At 40.7% G+C, this 20,305-nt stretch overlaps 1 protein-coding gene across 3 annotated transcripts in view; it reads right to left on the bottom strand.

Annotated features, from left to right (window-relative positions):
• Window positions 1-7,095: 7,095 nt before the first annotated feature.
• The window catches only part of dipk2ab (divergent protein kinase domain 2Ab), a 244,311-nt gene continuing 231,101 nt past the window's right edge, over window positions 7,096-20,305 (bottom strand). For all 3 annotated transcript variants that reach the window (XM_060834527.1, XM_060834525.1, XM_060834526.1), the window contains exon 4: window positions 7,096-9,263. In XM_060834527.1, the coding sequence (XP_060690510.1) occupies window positions 8,932-9,263 (332 nt within the window). In that variant the 3' untranslated portion in view covers window positions 7,096-8,931. The remainder of the gene's footprint in view (window positions 9,264-20,305) is intronic.

Here is a 20,305-nt window from a genome sequence, read left to right as displayed (position 1 = left end):
GTGCTAACCACTGAGCCACCGTGCTGCCACCATTAGTTAAACGTTAACATTACACCAAACATTCCTTGCCAAACAGAAACAAAATCAAGATTATATAACCTTTCTCGGCCAGCATGATTGAATTTGAAACCTTGGGTTGAGTTTTATTCGCTCATGTGAACAGGCTTGAATCCAGTAGGGTTAGGGTACCATGGACCGCCTGAATCACCTTCAACGTGCCACAGCCTATCCCCAAACCACTTTCCATTGATGGGTCTGTAGATGCATTGCATATCCCACCTATCCTTGGACTTGTTGCGGTTGTTTAAAGAGAAATAATGGTCTCTAACACAGCTCAGCCTGTGTCTGGTATGTGTGTGCCTCCAGCAAGGTGTTTTCCTTGATGCTTATTTTATCTGGTTTGATCCCATCTTTTAGAAAACATTGCTGATATCTAAATATTTGCATTTCTAACACCCACTCTCCACTCAGTACACACCTTCAGTAGCTCTCCTCTGTCTGCTAAGGAGGTTTACAAGGATGTCGCCAGGGTTGGAGGGCTTGAGCTACTGGGAGAGGCTGAATAGGCTGGGGCGGTTTTCCCTGGAGCGTCAGAGGCCTTTCCAGTTCCATGTTTTATAGACTCTATTTCAAGATGTTTGCAGTATAAGAGTCTTAGGGCAACTCTACAAAGCACTGGTGAGCCCACACCTGCAGTAATGTGAACAGCTTTGGTCCAGTTATTTAAGGAAACAGGGTAACCTTATAGAGGTTTATATGGATGGGTATGGATAGGCTAAATAGACAAGATCTTTTCCCTGGGGTGGGGAAATCCAGAACTAGAGGGCATAAGTTTAGGATGAGATAGGAAGGTTTAAAAGGGACCTAAGCAGCAACATTTTCACACAGATAATAGTGCGTGTATGGAATGAGCGTCCAGAGGAAGTGGTGGAGGTTGGTACAATTACAACATTTAAAAGGCATCTGGATTGCCAAATGAATAGGAAGGGTTGAGGGGAATATGGGCCAAATGCTGACAAATGGGACTAGATTAATTTAGGATATCTGGTCGGCATGGATGAGTTGGAGTGAAGGGTCTGTTTCTGTGCTGTATAGTTCTATGACTGTACTTGGAGCTCTGTAGATGTGGATATTCAAGAGGATGCAGGAATGATATTGGGGTGAGTAACATCCTCCTTTTATGAAAAATCCTGCCACATAGAATCCCTGTGTGGAAACAGGCCATTAGACCCAACAAGTCTACACCGACCCTCTAAAGAGTAATCCACCCAGACCTATTCCCCTACCCTATTACTCTACATTTACCCCTGACTAATGCACCTTACCCATACATCCCTGAACACTATGGGCAATTTAGCATGGCAAAATTTACCTAACCTGCACATCTTTCGATTGTGGGAGGAAACCCACGCAGACACGGGGAGAATGGGCAAACTCCACACAGACAGTCACCCAAGGCTGGAATTGAACCTAGGTCCCTACTGTTGTGAGCCAGCAGTGTTAACCACTGAGTCACTGTGCCACCCAAAACATGAGATATAAAGGCAAAATCTGCATTCCTCACTGTTTTACAGAAATGGTATTTCCAATTGCACATAAAATTAAGTGATGCTAGGGGAATTATACATTTGCTAATTTAATTCTGATTTTAAAACCACATACAAAATCAGCAGCTTCTGTCAGGAAAAGTCAGGCAGGCTTAATCACACAAAGGCATCACACAGTGCTGTTTATTGCCAGACCAATACCACTAGATGGCATATTTCAAAGTGAAAACCATCCTTGAAATTTTGGTAAATTTCAAGGGCCTTGCTGACTCCAATCAGATGCCAATTTTCAAATGAAGTTCAATTAGATGCTTTCATTAAATTTAATCAAAATGAATTGCATATTTAGAACCTATTTTCTTAAGTTGTGAATCAGCTAGAGATAGGTTGAATGCTGAAGGATCACTAGACTCAATGTTAACTCTGCTTCTCTCTCCATAGATGCTGCCAAACTTGCTGAGTTTCACCAGCAGTTTCTGCCTTTGTACCTCTGACCCTCTCTCAAAGCCACGGTTTTGATGTGGTGAGTCCAGTTGTGTTTCTGCTCAATGGTAACCCTAGGATGTTGATACTGGATGATGCAGTGATGGCAACGCCACCGATTATCAAGAGGCAGTGTCCAGATTGTCTCCTATTGGAGGTAGTCATTGCCTGACATTTGTGTCGTGCGAACACTACTTGCCACTTGTCAGCCTGAATCTGGATATTGCCCAGATCTTGTTGGACTTGAACGTGGACTGCTTTAGTATCTGAGGATTCACAAATGGTGCTGAACAATATGCAATCACTAGTGAACATCTGATGGCGAGGTGCTAAAATACTTCATTATTAAACCAATCCAGTCTCCATTCAGACCCTAATGGATAAAAATAGCACAAATTCAAAAAAAAAACCAGTAAAATACTTAAGAACAGATCTGATATTTAAAAAATGGAATTTGATTTTAAAATGCCTTTGCCTCATCAATAGCAGATCACTTTCAACGTAGAATGAAAACTGCTAAAACAATATAAAAATATTACTTATAAAGCAGGAGGATCGACTATGATTATGGATAAGGTGGAGCCACAGTGCAGAAATCGGAATCCTCAATTTTTAGACATTGGACATTCTCCAAGTCATTCTTTCGAAGCAAGTGTGATCCCAGCTTATTGCGCTGTAGTGATGTGTTTTATCTGAAAGACATCATGTCTTATCATACCCATGTTAACCATTAAATGCAAGTGAAATGCGTTTTAGATTTAAGAATAAACTCCAGCAACCACATCGATCTGACGAACAAATCATAGAGACTGTGGGGAGAAGAGGAGTTAATGGTACAGGACAATAACCTTTCAGAGTTTGGATGAAAAGTCATCAAATTGAAATGTATTTACTCTTCAGTTTTTTCTCCAGTGATGCTATTCAAACTGCTGATTAATTCCAGCATTTTTCTTTTATGACAGTTTCCAGCATCTGTAGTAGTGTATTCTCCTTTTCAGTTCTGGAAAGTGAGATTTGTTGGCAAGGTATTTATTCCCCATCTCTAACTGTTAACAAGAAAATTAGATTTCTCTACAGTATGGAAACAAGCTCTTCAGCCCAACAAGTCCATACCGACCCTCCGAACAGTAACCCACCCAGACCCATTCCCTTAGCCTTTATTTACCCCTTATTAATGCACCAATCAATATGGGCAATTTAGCACAGCCAATTCACTTGACCTGCACATCTTTGGATTGGGGGAGGAAACCATAGCATCCGGAGGAAACCCACGCAGACACGGAGAATGTGCAAACTCCACACAGACACAGTCACCCAAGGCGGGAATCGAACCTGGGTCCCTGGCGCTGTGAGGCCCACTGAGCCACCATGCTGCCCCTAGTGGTGGCCTGACCGCAACCTGCTGCGGACTATAGAATCACATGGTACAGAAAAGACCCTTTGGCCAGTGAGTGTGCACCAATAAAAAACTACTCTATATCTACACTAGTCCTACATTTCCCACTAGGGCCATAGCATTGAACGTTATCACCCCTGAAGTGCTCATTCAAGCAGCTTTAAAGGTTGTGAACCTATCTGCCTCAACAAGCCCATCATCCCCCCGCCCCACACTCTGAATGACAAAAACCTTTCCTCAAATTCCCTCTCAACCTCCTGCTTTGCATTAAACATTAGACCTCCCTGTTATTCACCCTTCAACTGAAGGGAACAGCTGTTTCTATTCACCCTGCCCATGTCCCTCAATCTCATACTTCTTCATTAGGTCTCCTCTGCTCCAAAGAAAACAACCCAAGCTTATCCAGTTTCTCTTCACAGCTAAACTGCTCCATCCCAGACAACAACCTGGTGAATCTCCTCCACTGCCCCTCCAGTGTAACCACATCTTTCCTACAGTGCAGTGGCCAGAACTGCACACAGTATTCCACTTGTGGTCTAACCAAAGTCCTGTATAACTCCAACATAACCTCACAGCTCTTATAAACAATGCCATGACTGATAAAGAGAAGTGTTCCATAAACCTTAACCACCTGATTAACCTGTCCCACTGCCTTCAGGGATCTGTCAACAAATACCACAAGATCTATCTGAGTTTCCTGGTGTGTTGTCATTCTGAGTATTCCCTTTTTTTTTACTTCTTCTCAGAGCAACACCGTGCCTCAGTGGTTAGCACTGCTGGCTCACTACGCCAGGGACCCGGGTTCAATTCCAGCCTCGGGTGACTGTGCGCAGTTTGCACATTCTCCCTGTATCGGCGTGGGTTTTCTCTGGGTGATCCTGTTTCCTCCCACAATCCAAAGATGAGAAGATTAGGTGAATTGGCCATGCTAAATTGCCCATGGTGCTCAAGCATGTGTGGAGTAGGTGCATTAGTCAGGAGTAAATATTGGGCAGGAGAATGGGACTGGGTGGGATACTCTTTGGAGGGTTGGGCGGAGGAGCCTGTTTCCACACTGTAGGGATTCTATGGGAAAGGGCACCAACTCTCACTTTTCTGGGCTGAGTTCTATCTGCCACTGATCTGCCATGTGACCAAACTGTCTGTACCCTCTTGTAAGCAATCAACCAATCTTCATCCCCCTCCCCAACATTATCTTCTATAGCATTTATATTTCTACCACATTAAATACTGTCAAGATGTTGATCCAACTACAATGAAGAAATGTCAAAATACTTGCAAGTCAGGATGGCATGGACCTCAGAGGGGAGTTTGCAGGTGCTGGTGTTTCTTTATACTGTTGGTCACATTGTCCATCTGCTGTCTCTAGCATTCTTCTGCCCATCTCGTATTATCAACTCAATCGTATTTGTTGTGAAACTTCAATAATTATTGCACATTTACCTTTGAGACAAACACCAATTATTTAAAAATAAACAAAAGAAGAGAAGAATATTTACTGAACAATAAGCTGCTTTGGAAATAAGGGTCTCAGAATGGGTGACAAGTCTGGAAGTCACCTTGATATATTAAAAAGCAGAGCCAAATTGAGAAGACTCGAGCCAGATGTAGCTGAGATTGGAGAGACTTGAGATAGTTGTGGACATGGAGATAGTACAGGCTGTACATGTACAAGAAATAAAGGATCAAAAGGGAATATATTGGTTCCTGTAAATCAAAGAGCAAAAAGAAATACGTGGCAAATGGAGATTTTTAAAAATGCGACGTTGCAGAATCTCAAAACTTCCATGACATAAATGGAAGTTCCATAAATATTAGCAAAATAAAATGCAAACTGTCAATAAAGAGTAGCATTCCCCTGGTTCTGACCATGCAATTAAAAGTTAAAACAAAACAGCGTTTCAGTCTGCAGATATAAGCAAGTTGGCCCAGTAAGCTGTCAGGTTGAATTCCTGACCTCTGCTGAGTTAGCTGATCTCAGCCTCTATGGAAATCAGGATGCTATAATTGCCTTTAGGAAAGTGGGGAATTATTTAGCTGTTGTTGGATGTCCAGGAACATCTTTGAAAAGTGTTCTTTGTGCAACATGCCCAAGGTCAAATGTGATGATGTACATGGTCAAATAGGAGAAAGTGAGGTCTGCAGATGCTGGAGATCAGAGCTGAAAATGTGTTGCTGGAAAAGCGCAGCAGGTCAGGCAGCATCCAAGGAACAGGAAATTCGACGTTTCAGGCACAAGCCCTTTCCTGAAGAAGGACTTATGCCTGAAACGTCGAATCTCCTGTTCCTTGGATGCTGCCTGACCTGCTGCGCTTTTCCAGCAACACATTTTCAGTACATGGTCAAAAAGCCTACTGAAGCTGGCGTTCAGATGCTCACAAGCAGAATGGTAACTTTGCTCAGATAGTGGGGACGTTCGTGAAATTGTTAATTCAGAGAGAGCTGCATGGGGGAGTAAAACTCAAAAATACAACTGCTGGTTATGTGCTATAGCATGGAGACCCACTGTGCTTCCAATTTGCAAAAATAAATAACATGTTTTTAAAAAAAGTAATTGAACAACTTTTTACAAGTTCTGTTGTAATTCTTTATGAAGCATGAACTGCTTTGCAATATTTCAATCCACAAAGAAAGCAGGGTGTCCTTCAAAAGCAATATCTGCACAGCAGAGCAACTCAATAGTTTGACAGCCATGGTGTGATTTGACAGGACATTGTTAGTTTCTCACTGTCGATAGGTTGGAGATTAATGTATAGGGGAGAAGGAAGTGGTAACAGTTCATGTTGTATTCTAAACTACAGATATCAGCATCTGCTACTGGCACCTGTTGAAAGCAGTAACATTGGCAGAGATCACGTAAGCTGAGCAAAGATTCATGATGGGGAAAACTGAGGCAGGAGTCATGGAGGGTGCATTTCTTCCGAATCATCACATCTTGGGATAAAAATCTTGCCTCTCAGCCTGGCATGAAGAGAAATGGCATGACATGGGAGAGGCAATGGCCTTGCAGTATTATCTCTGTTAATCCAGATAGTATTCTGGGGATCCGGATTCAAACCCTGCCATGGCAGATGGTGGAATATAAATGTAATTTTTAAAAAGTCCAGAACTAAGAGTTTAATGATGACCATGAATCCACCGTCGATTGTCAGGAAGCAACTGATTTGGTTCACTAATGTCATTTAGAGGTGGAAACTACCATCCTTACCTGGTCTAGCCTACATGTTACTCCAGACCCACAGCAATGTGATTGATGCGACCATCCTCTGGGCAATATATGTTGGCCTAGCCAATGATGCCCTCATCCAGTGAATGAATAAAAAAGAAATCCAAGTTTGACACCACATGCAATTTCAGAGCAATGTCAAAATGGGTTTAAACAGTGGTTGAGATTCTGTGGTTTGTAGGAATTTTTAAAAAACTGTTGGTGTTAAATTATAATGTTTAGAACCTGAACATTAGCACCTGCACTTCCTAAACCCATAAATTGTAACTGCAGAGAAGTCTTGCGTAAGAGCAGAACATTTGTACTAGTCAAGCAGTGTAAAGAAAGCACTGCCTCAAGGGAACAACGATTACAAATACAATTCTTCATGTAAAGTGGAAGGTAATGCTGGTAAAATTATGAATTTGTGTTTAGTTTTTCAAGAGAAATAAATACAAAAAACATTAATAAGTAAAGTTTTATTATATGAATCCACTTTAAGTTATAAAGACAACTTCTGAATGAAAGGCACAGTGAATCAAACCATTATGATAAAACATAGAAACTAAATGAGAACATACAAAATAAAGTGAAGACAGCATTTTCCAGCATTTACAAACCTCCAAAACCCAAACCTGGAGTCAGCTGCATCCTCACTAACAAGTACAGTACACAATAAAAGCTACATTTGTACTGTTAAATGGGTCATAATCTGATTACTTCAGTGTCTGACGAGGTTTAGGAAATACCAGAGAAACAAACACTATTGCTTCCTACTTTATTTCGTAGTGATACTGCAGCATTCAGTTCCCTGCAATGAAGCCAACTCAAGCTAGTTTTAGAATGAAAAGCATCAGCATGTTTTAAAATGGAGATTAAAGTCACAAAATTACTTTACGGGGAATAGTTTAACATTTATCCAGATTGAACCACAGGCATGGAAGTAGCTGGTAATGGTGTTACAGCTGCACTTCAGCTAATCAGTAGCAAAAACAGATTTTCCACCCCATTTCCACACAAACTATGAGGCTTTTTAACGTGCCAAACACACACAACTGCTTAAATTGAAAAAAAAAATTAATATAGGTTAGTGGGAACAAATGGAAAATCATCACCTTAACCAAATTTTAAATTACAATACTGTACCAATGTGAGATCTGGAGCAGAAAGCAATTGCCATCTGTGTCAGCCCAGTAAATCAATAAAGAATAATACCAAGCACGTGGTAAATGCAAACTTGCAACCAAAAACGTTATTCCTGTTTTAGGTAATGCATTTTTAATATATAAATAGCCACCAAAATCCTTGGCACTGTATTTTCACTGCTTTTACCCAATAAATAGGTTTCTCCTCCAAGGGAAGGGTAATTTTGGAACAATTCTTATTCTTTGGCATGTGCTCAAATACTTTTGTGTCTGTCTCCTCTACTCCTTGCGGAAAGAAAGCTCCCCTAATTTTATTTACAGAAATCAAATTGATTTTTTTAAGTAACCCATAAAGATGCTCAAAATGTTCTTTTTTAATGTTGCTGCTTCAAAAGAAATTAACCTCCAGTCACTATTTCATGCTTACAGACTTCTTGTGTAATACAAACAGTGAGGATTTCCTCTTCCCATTCTTTGCAGAACATCAAATTATTGCTTAAATGGTGATGAGGGAATGCTTTAAGGTTCTGGACAGTATACCCCAATGCCATATTTTCTCAGTGCTTCAGTTTACAGATAAGTTAGAAATACGTTCACATATTTGAAAAGGAGTATGAGCAAACTTGTATCAAAATTTTGCACATACATTTTGATGGCAGTATATGTAAGTTTTTCTTTAATACAAACATTTTTAATGCTTTCCTTATTTAAAATATAGACAGGATCAAGACAACATCAGTAGGTTAAAGCCTTGAAACAGGCTTTCAAGTTAAGGAAGGTTTCCTCAGTAAAGGAATCAGCCTCACAAATTGTGACAGTAATGCTGTGTTATGTCAATTGCCCTTTGACACATGTGCAATCATTAAACTTGTCAGGGTCTATTATCACCAGTGACCTGCTGGTCTTCATCGGAATTACTCTGCAGGCAATCAGAGAACAAGTCAATAATAGCTCAATGCTCTAATCAGATAATCAGTCCTATACACTGGTTTGCAGATGTCTGTTGTTGTTCCAAGCATGAATTACAACACTATATAGTGCCATATCTGCAAGGTATCCTTCAATACAGGTTTACATTCTACACAGGAACCACACTCATGTTCAACTCAAATCTCAAATCTAGAACAGTATGAAAAACAACAGACCCATGTTTAGCTACCTTACATTATTGCTCAGCTTTGCAAGATAGTCTCGCAATTCTCTTGCTGCTTGGAATCGGCCGTACTGTTTCTTTGGGTGTGCACATTCTTCGAGCAAGGCCTCCAGTCTGCCAGCTCGGACAATTTCTGCAGGAGGGCTGTGCAGGAGCCCGCCAGTTGTGCCACGCCACGTGGCATATTTAGAGAGTAGGTTTTGACAAATGGCATAGTAGTTATGGTCAACTGTAACACGCGAACACAAAACCTCCTTTGAGAAAGACAGGCAGGCTTCTTTTCCACAATCGTCAAACGTGCTCTCGTACCAGACGTCCCAGTTTGGAGGCTTATCTGCAAGTAACAAAATTGAATAAATGGGATTACAAATTGGTGAAAATTTAGTATTTTTTCTAATTTTATTATTTCCATTAAGAACATAGTTGCGCCAACCTGTGAAACCAATCTGAAGCCCATCCAACCTACACTATTACATTCTCGTCCATATGCCGATCCAATGACCATTTAAGTGTCTGTAAAGTTGGTGAGTCACTACTGCAGGCAGGGTATTCATTGTCCTATAACTACCACCCCTCAATTTAAAGTTGCATCCCCTCGTGCTAGCCATCTCCATTCGAGGAAAAAGGCCCTGACTGTCCATCCTATCTTGTATGTCTCTATTAGGTCTTATGTCTTTAGTTAAAGCTATGGAGCTAATAGTGACAAGTAAAAATTAGAACATCATTTATTTTGTATAAATGAAGAAAACAAAGTATGCGTAACACCTAAAGTGGTAGCTTGATCATCTGCAATAGTGGAGGAGATTTGCTAGCAGTTAATAGAAGTTGGTATTGAGGATTTCATCAATACTTAGTTTGATATAGAAACATTTTAATTTCTCCACGGCATTTCAGAGTATCTAACTGATTCACTAAGATGTATAGTTAATTAGAGCATCTTAACTTTAAAATGGGACACAATTAAAATAGTACACATTGCAACCTGATTGCTCAGAGTTTTCCCACCATTGATGGCATCATGGGGTTTGGAGAGAAACAGAAATATAGCATGGAGTTCGAGGATCATCTGTGATCGCAGTGATAGTGGAACAGGCTCGACTCCTGCTACGAGGTTCAATCTGAAGCCTTTACTCCACTCCATTGCTTCTTGACCCAGAGCCACATTTCAGGACTGTGTGGATTGTAAATTCTTGCATCAACATCACATAATAACTGCTTACTTTGTTGGATCATGAACTTGGAGCCAGTGAAAAATCAATTAAGAACACTCAGTGGCCTTTTAGCTAGTTTATGCAAAAAAAGTCCCAATCCCATATATATTACTGTGGACATTAACCAGCCTGTGTAATGGTGCATTGACAATCGAAGTTGCATTGGAATACATTTAAGCATCAAGGTTGTCAGGTTAAGTGAGACAATAAATCACAAGTTGAGATGCACCAGGAATCTCAGTTATGGGAACCAGAATAAACATCATTAATTCAATCTCTGATGTCCTTATTTTCCATAAAAAAAAAGTAAAGACAGAAATTTGCATTGATGAACATACCGCTGCTAAGACTATATTTTGGAAACAAACCAAAAATTTCTGGTAAAATTCAGCAGGTTGTGCAGCATCTGTGGAGAGAATGCAGAATTAACATTTTGGGTCCAGTGACCCTTCTTCAGAATTGAGTTTTCCCAGCAGTTTCTGTTTTCGTTTCTGACATCCAGCATCTGCAGTTCTTTGGCATTTTCCATATTTTGGAAACATCATTTCAAACAACGTTAGTTCCAATCTCAATTCAGTGTTACTACTGCAATTTAGAAGTAGTAACCAAAATGTGACAACTTGGTTGAAAGGACAGAGTTTTATAGCCAAGTTTGCTGATGAGACAAACAGACAGGGAAAGCACGTTATGATGAGGATACAAAGAGCTTGCAAAGGATACATAGGCTAAATTAGTGAGCAAAAATTGATAGATGCAAGTACAGCATGAAAATAAATGAAGTTGCCCACTTTGGGGGGAAACCACAAAAATGCAGGTGGTTATTTAAATGAAGAGGGGTGACAGAATAGAATTAATTAGGACACAAAAATGTTGGATTTTTGGAAGAAAAATAATACAGATGCTGAAAATCAGGTAACAAAAATGTTGGAATATATCTGCTTTGGAGAGAGCATTTGTGGAGAGAGAGAGAAAAACAAATTAATCATAGGATCCCTACAATCAGGGCCATTAGGCCCAACAAGTTCACACCGACCCTCTGAAGAATATCCCACCCAGACCCATTCTCGACCCTATTACTTAACATTTCTCCTGACCAATGCACCTAACCTACACATCCCTGCACACTACGGGCAATTTAGCACAGCCAGTTCACCTAACCTGCACATCTTTGAACTGTGGAAAAGAAATCCCAGAGTACCTGGAGGAAATCTACACAGAGACCGGAGAACGTGCTAACACCCCACAGACAGTTACCCAAGGCTGGAATCAAACCTGGGTCCCTGGTGCTTCAAGGCAGCAATGCTAACCACTGAGCCACCGTCCCGCAGAGTTTTGAATTGATATAATTTGATGAAACAAAAACTGGCTTTTACTGCAAGGGGTTTGGTGAGTTCAAGGAGGGAAGAACTTGTTAGAGCCGTGCAAGGCATTGGTGAGACCACATTAAGAACAGTGCTTATAGCTTTGGGCTCCTTACTTAAGGATAGACTTGTATTGGAAGCCTGATTCCTGTTATGCAAGGATTGTCTGATGAGGAAAGATTTAGCAGATTGGCTTATGCTTTTTCTCAGTCTTAGTATGTCAGTATATCTGGCAATATACCAGCATGGAAATTAATATATCACATATCGTTTATGTGATAGGCAGAACAACATTTCTAGCTTCACCGCCACCTATTGTTTACTCCTACACTCTCCCCATCTTCGGTATATATATCAAACTTTTCCTAGCTACCATCAGTTCTGGACCCAAAATGTTAACTCTGCTTTCTCTCCATAGACACTGTTGAGTTTGCCCAACAATTTCAAACAGCAGAATTGATATAACAACAGAAATGAGCAAGGTATTGATTTTTCCAATGAACCCTTTGGCTTGCAAAACTCACAACACAACGTCCAACATTAGATGTGATTCTGCAGTTAGACAACATTTGCTGGTTAATCCAGTGTGTGTGAAGAATTATGCTGAAAACCAATGTAGGATTGTCATTTGGGTTCTCAGTGTGGTGCTCTTGAGCGCACTGGAAGCTACGCAGATTAATACACGGGGCCCTGTACTTGACAGGCAGACATTTATACACTGTGCCTGTTTCAACACAACAGAATAGGTGACAGTGATTTTATCACTGCCCAGGGCAAGGCCCTGATGAATTAGAATGAACCTGCCTGGATTAAAACTTAAACCTGTTTTTTGTCAATCAATGATCATGGCAATGCATCTGCCACCAGCCACTTTCCACAAATCAGCATTTTCACCTCATGTAGTACAAATGTTAGTTCGCTCCTTGAATTGACATTCTTATGAATTGCCCTGATAAGTGTAAGATAAAAGACTTGGACAAAATGTGTTTCTTTTCAGCAATATACAGCGAGTTGCAGTTAATGCTTTGATTTGCTTTATTATTGTCACATGTACCAAGATTCACGGAAAGGTATTGTTTTGTGTGCAATCCAGGCAAATCATACCTTACATATGTGCATCAGGGTATAAGAGCAGAATGCAGCATATAGTGTTACAGCCACAGACAAGGTGCAGAGAACAATCAACTCTAAAATATAAGATGTCCATTCCCCAGTGGGAAGAAGCTACTGCATTCTTTAATACTGCAATATTCACAAAATTTACTACCATCCTTTCCACGATTACCTCATCAAAATCATTCAGAATCTTATAAACTTCAATCAAGTCACCCACCATTCTTTTAAACTCAAGTTAAAACAAGCCCAACCTGTCCAATATTTCTTTGTAAGACAACTAGCTCATTCCCAGTATCAATCCAATAAACCTCCTCTGAACCTCCACCAATGCATTTACATCCGTCCTTAAATAACGAGACTAAAACTGCACAGAATATTCATGATGTCATCTCATCAAATACTCTGCCTAACTGTAATATAAAACCCTTTGATGTTCAAATCCCCTTGTAATAATGGATGACATCCATTAGCCCTTTGAATCGTCTGCCGTACCTGCATACTCCTGTTTTGTGACATGCACACGAATAAGCAGAACTGCACCTCGGAAATCTGCAGTTATTAACTATTCAAATCATACTCAACTATCACTAGTATCCTTACATATAGATGAGGAAGGACACCACTTTGATGGGACAACACATCCATCCTAGGACGAGCCAAACATAGACATGCACAAGAATTCCTAGAAGCTTGGCATTCCAACCAGAAATCTATCAACAAACACATCAATCTCCATCCTATTTACCACCCTCTGAGTAAAAGAACAGGAAACGACATCACCAACCCAAGGACCCGAAACACATAAATAGAAAGCAGGACATAACACCAGCACTTCACCGGAGGCTCACTGATGTTACCCAGTATGGTGACGAAACAACTGAAAATGAACCTTCCAGCTCAGCGAGCAAACTTACATCCAGAACCTCAACCTGAGCTACAAATCTTCGCAAAACTCACTAAATCATACCCTGACAGGAAGAATAAAAAAGCAAAGTGAACAAAGTCACATTTTCCCTCTTCTTTATTCGGTCATCAGATTTGTGCCCACTAATGGAACCTATCTAAGTCAATCTACAGCCTTGTTATGTAATCTTCATAATATACTTTCCTATTTACCTGCAAATTTAACCACCATGCCTTCAATCCCCTCACCCATGTCAATGAAACAAATATTTGTGAAATTGAGGGTCCAGAACAGATCTAATGGGGCCCTGCCCAGTCTATCCTGTCAATCTGAGAAAAGACTCACCCATGCCATTTTCTAGTAGCCAGAAATGTTCTGTCCTTGCTATTATGCTTCCCTTATGGCATAAAATCTTAATTTGTGCAAAACCCTGTACATCTTGTTGGAGGGCATACTCTGGAGCTTAGATGAAAGAAAGGTGATTTTCCTGAAATAGAAAATTCTGAGAGAACTTCACAGAGTAGATGAGGAGAGGATGTTTCCTCCCATTGAGGCATCTAGAAGTATGGGCACAACTTCAAATTAGGGAGTCTCCACTTGAGATGAAGATGAGGAGGACTGTCTTCTCCTACTGAGTTAATAAACTTTGATATTCTCTTCCCACAGAACAGTGGAGACTAGCGTCATTGGGTATATTCATGGATTGAGTTACACAGATTTTTGATCAACAAAAGAATCAAGGATTATGGAGACAAGCAACAAAGTAAAGTGAAGGCCACAATCAGATCAGTGCTATCCTTCTGAATGGTAGAGCAGCCTTGGAGGACTGACTGGTCTACTCCTACTGCTTATCATCTCTTGACTGAATGAGAATATAGTTCAGAGTCATTAGTCCCCAAAGTAACACCTAGAAATGTACGTGTTTTAAATCTATTTCCAGAATCTTTTGGTAAGGCACTACATCCAAAGTTATTACAGACAATTAATCTCCTGGCATAGGAGGTAATATATTGTCACAGATGGAAAGGTGAACTAACCGAAAAGACATAAATAGGTCATTTTCTGGTTAGCAAACTATACTGCAATCAATTATTAAGGAAGTAACAATTGGAAAATCATAATCTAATCAAGTAGAGTCAGCATGGCTCTATGAAAAGGAAACTTGTTAAAGATTTTCAAGAAAGTCTCAACCACAAGGGATAGAAGATAATTGTGTTGTATTTGGATTTCCAGAAGGGGTACAACAAGATATCTCACAAAGGTTAGGCTCATGGTGTTGGTGGTAACATATTGGCAAAGAGAGAGAATTGGGGGATAAGGGACTGTTTTTATGGTTGGCATCTCATAATCAGTGGGGTTTGATAGAGATCAGTGCTGGCATTGCTGGTTTACTTGGAGAAAGGACGTGAATACACTATTCCCAAATTTGCAGGCAACAAAAATAGGAGGGCGGCAGATTGGTAGAACTGTTTAATAGAGATATTGCTGGTGCACTAAAGGTTGGTATATGGAGTATAATGTGGGAAAATGTGAAGTTGTTCAGTTTGGAAGGGAGAACAAAAGAACAGAATATTATTTAAGTGGACAAAAATGCAGAAAGATGCAACACAAAGGGACTTGGGGACATCTGTGCACAAAACCCAAAGCTAGCACACAAGTGCAGCAGGTAATCAGGAAGGTGTATGGAATGTGGTCCTTATTTCAAGGGGGTTGGTGTATAAGAACAGGCAAATCTTACTGCAATTGTAAAGCCACTGGTGAGACCTCGTCTGAAGGAGTGCGAGCTGTTTTGGTCTCTTTATTTAAGGAAACACATTGTTTAATTGGAGATATTTCAGAGAAGGTTCACGAGGATGATCCCTCGTGTGGAGGAATTGTCTGCTCAGCAAAGGTTAAACAGATTGAAATTCTATTCACCCTCCAATTAAGAAGTGAGAGGTGATCTCACTGCAACCTCTAGGACTCTAAGAGGCTTGACAGGGTCAATGCTGAGAGGATGTTTCCCTTCATGGGAGAGTCTAGGACCAAAGAGCATAATCTCAGAATAAAGGGGCACCAATATATAAGACTGAGATAAGAAGGACTTTCTTCTCTCAGAGGGTTGAGTGTCTTTGGAACTCCTTGCCACAAAGAGCTGTGGGGGCAAAGTCCTTGGATATATTTAAGGATGACTAGATAGATTCAGTTAGGGAATCAAAGGTTGTTTTCCCTGGAGCGTTGGACACTGAGGGGTGACCTTATAGAGGTTTATAAAATTATGAGGGACATAGATATGGTAACGAGACATCTTTTTCCTGGGGTGGGGGAGTCCAGAACTACAGGGCATAGGTTTAAGGTGAGAGGGGAAAGATATAAAAGAGACCTAAGGCGCAACGTTTTCACACAGAGAGTGGTGCATGTATGGAATGGGCTGCCTGAGGAAGTGGTGGAGGCTGCTACAATTGCAACATTTACAAAGCATTTGGATGGGTATACGACTAGTAAGGGTTTGGAGTGATATGGGCCAGATGCTGGCAGGTGGGACGAGATTGGGATGGGATATCTGGTCAGCATGGACGGGTTGAACCGAAGGGTCTGTTTCTGTGTTGCACATCTCTATGACTGTAAGTGAATGTGAGGAATGCCAAATCAGCCATGATCCTATTGAATGGCAGAGCAGGCTTGAGGAGCTGAATGATCTGATCCTGTTCCTATATTTTGTCATCTTAAAATGTGATGTGCTACACGGATTAGTATTGGTTCCTCAACTTTTTATCATTTACGCAAATAACCTGAATGAAAGAGCCAAAGGAATGGCTATTAAATTTGCTAATAAGACAAAGATAGGTAGGAAATTAAGTTGTGAAAAAGGGCATAAGGAGGCAGAAAAGGAACAGGTGTGAAATTATCCATTTTGGTAGGAAGGTTAAAAAGCATATTATCTAAAGGGAGAGATTTCAGAGCTCCGAGATGCAGAGGGGTCTGGGTGTCCTCCTCCATGAAGTGCAAACATTAGGGCAGGTATAATCAGTAATGAGGTAAGCAAATACAATGCTATTGTTTATTGTGGGAAGAACTTAAATACAAAAAGTCAATCTTCAGTTCAACAAGGTGCTGATGAAACCACTTCTGCAGTATTATGCGCAGTGTTGGCCTTCTTATTTAAAGAATGGAAATGCATTGGAAACAGTTCACAGAGTTACTAGACATTTCTGGAATGGGCATGATTTGGAGATGCTGGTGTTGGACTGGGTTGTACAAAGTTAAAAATCACACAACACCAGGTTCACCTGATGAAGGAGCGTCACTCCGAAAATAGTGTGCTTCCAATTAAACCTGTTGGACTATAACCTGGTGTTGTGTGATTTTTAACCTGGAATGGGCAGGTTGTCTAACGAGAAACCATTGGAGTGGTTAGGCTTCTATCTGCTGACATTTAGAAGAGTAAGAGGCAGCTTGACTGAAACATACAAGTTGAGGGTTCCTGGCAGAGTGGGAGAGATATTTAGTCTTGTGGGAGAATCTACAACCAAGTATTGCAGTTAAAAAGCTAAAGGGTTCTTTCACTTAAGGCAGAAAGAACGAGTTTCCTTTTAACAAAGTCACCGGTCTTTGGAACTTGCTTCCCCTCGGAATACTCCTAAAATAATTACTAGAAATTATTAAAATTATTGGAATGTATGGGGCTTTAATTTGATGCATTCAAACACAATTTAATTGGAAGGAACACGTGGTGAATTCACCTTAATGTGTCATCTCAAACTGGCAGTATTGTCAACTGAGCTCCATTTTCATTCATTTACTTACAACTGATGAAGAGTTTAATATGGGCATTAGCAAGGAACCTATCTAACTTGCAGAATTTAAGAAGTAATATTATTGCTCATACATTTTCTACCCTTTTAACACACAGAGCCCTGTTTGAGGCCCAGTTCCACTGACTGCCCTTCAGTATTCAGTGAGCCGACACAGAACAAGTTATTTAATCAGCTAACATGCACATGTTTGCAATGATTAAAGATGAACATCAATAAGTGTACTGAACTGTCACTAACCTTCAAAATGATTAAATAATTCAATAGACTGCATCTGTTGTTTTATAGTACAGCTTTACATTTCAACAGCCTTCTGAATTTTATCAATGTGGAGTTTTGACAACAATGTGCCTTTTAATTTTTTAAAAAACATTCACTCAGCAGAAACAGAAAAATACTCAAAAACATTTCAAGAAGTAGAAGCAAAGGAATGCCAATATTTTTCCAAGTCAGGATGGTGAGTGCTTGGTAGGGAACTTGGTGGTGGTGTTCCCATATATCTGCTGTTCCTTTTCTTCTAGATGGCAGTGATCATGAGTTTAGAAGGTGCTATCTGAGGATCTTCGGTGAATTTCTGCAAGACATCTTGCAGATAGTACACACTGCTGTTACTGAATGTCGTTGTGGAGGGAGTGGATGCTGTGGATACGGTGCCAAGTGGGCTGTTTAGGCTTGGATGGTGTCAAGCTTCTTGAGTATCATTGGAGCAATACCCATCCAGGCAAGTGGGGAGTATTCCATCACACTCCTGACTCATGGATGGGTTTTGGGGAAATCAGGAGGTGGGTTACTCACCTCAGTATTTCAAGCCACTGACCTGCTATTGTTGCTTCAGTGCTTATATGGTGAGTCCAACTGAGTTTCTGGTCAATGATAACCCTCATGATAGTGGGGGAAACTCAGTGACAGTAATACCATTGACTATCAAGGGCGGTTATTAGATTGTCTCATACTGGTAATGGTCAATGCCTGGTACTTGTGTGGCGCGAATACTACTTGCCACTTGTCAGTCCAAGCCTTGATATTGTCCAGATTGTGGTGCATTTAAACATGGACTACTTCAGTATCTAAGGAGTTGTGAATGATGCTGAACATCCCCACTTCTGACCTTACGATGGAGGGAAGGTCATTGATGAAGTAGCTGAAGATGGCTGGGCCTAAGACACAACCCTAAGGAACTCCTGCAGAGATGTCCAGGAGCTAAGATGACTGACCTCCAACAACCCTGACCATCTTCCAATGTGCCAGGTATGACTCCAACCACCACAGAGTTTGTCACCTGATACCCACTGACTGCAGTTTTACTAGGTTTCCTTGATGCCACACTCGGTCAAATGCATGCCTAAATGTCAAAGGCTATCACTCTCACTCCACCTCTGGAATTCAGCTCTTTTCTCCATGTTTAGACCAATGCTGTAATGAGGTCAAGAGCAGAGTGGCTGTGGTGGAACTCAAACCAGGTGTCACTGAGCAGGTTATTGCTGAGCAGCTGTTGCTTGATAGCACTTTTGATGACACCTTCCATCACTTTACTGATGATCAACAGGAGACTGATGGGGCGCGAGTTGGCCAGGTTAGATTTGTCCTGCTTTTTACGTACAGGACATGGGCAATTTCCCACATTGTCAGGTAGATGCCAATGTTGTGATTGTACTGGAACAGCTTGGCTAGGGGAGTGCCAGGTTCTGCAGCACAAGTCTTTAGTATTATTGCCAGTACGTTGGTAGGACCCATAGCTTTTGCAGTATCCAGTGTCTCTGACTGCTTCTTGGTATCACGTGGAGTGAATCGAATTGATTGAAGACTGGTATCTGTAATGCTGGGACCACGGTGGAGGTAGAGGTGGATCCACGTCAACAATTAAACAACTCACTGCAGAAGTGCTAATACTGATGTGGCAGGACTGTAGAGCTTACATCTGATCCATTGGTATGGGATCACTTAGTCTGTCTACCACTTGCTAATTATGCTGTTTGACATGCAAGTAGTCCTGCTTGAAGGCTTCACCGGGTTGACCCCTCATCTTCAGGTATGCCTAGTGCTGCTCCTGGCATGCCCTGCTGCACTCCTCATTGAATCAGGGTAGATCCCCTGGCTTGATGGCAATGACTGAGTGCGGGATATGCCAGCTATGAAATTTCAGATTGTGCTGGAGTACAATTATGTTGTTATTGATGACACACACAGTCTCATGGATACCCAGACTCGAATTGCTTGATCAGTTTGAAGCCTGTCCCATTTAGCACGGTGATAATGCCACACAACACAGAAGGACTGTGCGGTGGTTGCTCTTACTGTTAATGTCGAGTGTTCAATCAGTCTATTACCCACATGAACCACATTTTAATTCTGGATGTTAGAATGTAATTTACATTGCACAGTAATACAATCTAAAATGCACAATGTTAGAACAGTAAAGTTCATTGCTGTTTTTTCAAAAATCTGGAATCTTGCAGGTTTATTATTTATTACACCTGAAGTTCACATTTTACAGTCTGAATCTGGGATCGTAAGAAGGGATTTTGGGTGAATATTCCAAAGATAACTGAAGGCCTTTAAAGTAGTTGCAGGATCATAGGATGCACAAATGGTTATCTAAGGAATTGAAATGACTAAAGTTCATGGAAAAAGCATAAACTGAAGACAACTGTAGAGTTAGGAAATGATGAGGTCATGTGCAAAGACTTATCTATGAGGATGAGGATTTCAAATTAATTAAGCTTTGGAATGTTGTATGGGTCAAGATCAGGAACTTTGGGCAATTGGAGGTTATAGAGAATTGAGGTCAAAGGACAGCAAACAGCACACTAGACAAAATAAATCTTAAAATCGCTGAACACATCATTAGGACTTTAGATTATGGTGGTCAACTCATTTAGTTACCTGATTTGGATACCAGATCTTGGACAACATCACAAGGAACCTGAGTCTCGAGTGCTTTTCTCAGAGCTCCTGTTTGAGTCTGTGAACCTGAACTCCTAAAAATGTCA

Source organism: Hemiscyllium ocellatum, chromosome 13 (assembly GCF_020745735.1).
Source record: "Hemiscyllium ocellatum isolate sHemOce1 chromosome 13, sHemOce1.pat.X.cur, whole genome shotgun sequence".
Lineage (NCBI taxonomy): Eukaryota > Metazoa > Chordata > Chondrichthyes > Orectolobiformes > Hemiscylliidae > Hemiscyllium > Hemiscyllium ocellatum.
Note: the sequence above shows the minus strand (reverse complement) of the source record. Positions and strands in the feature narration are given on the sequence as shown.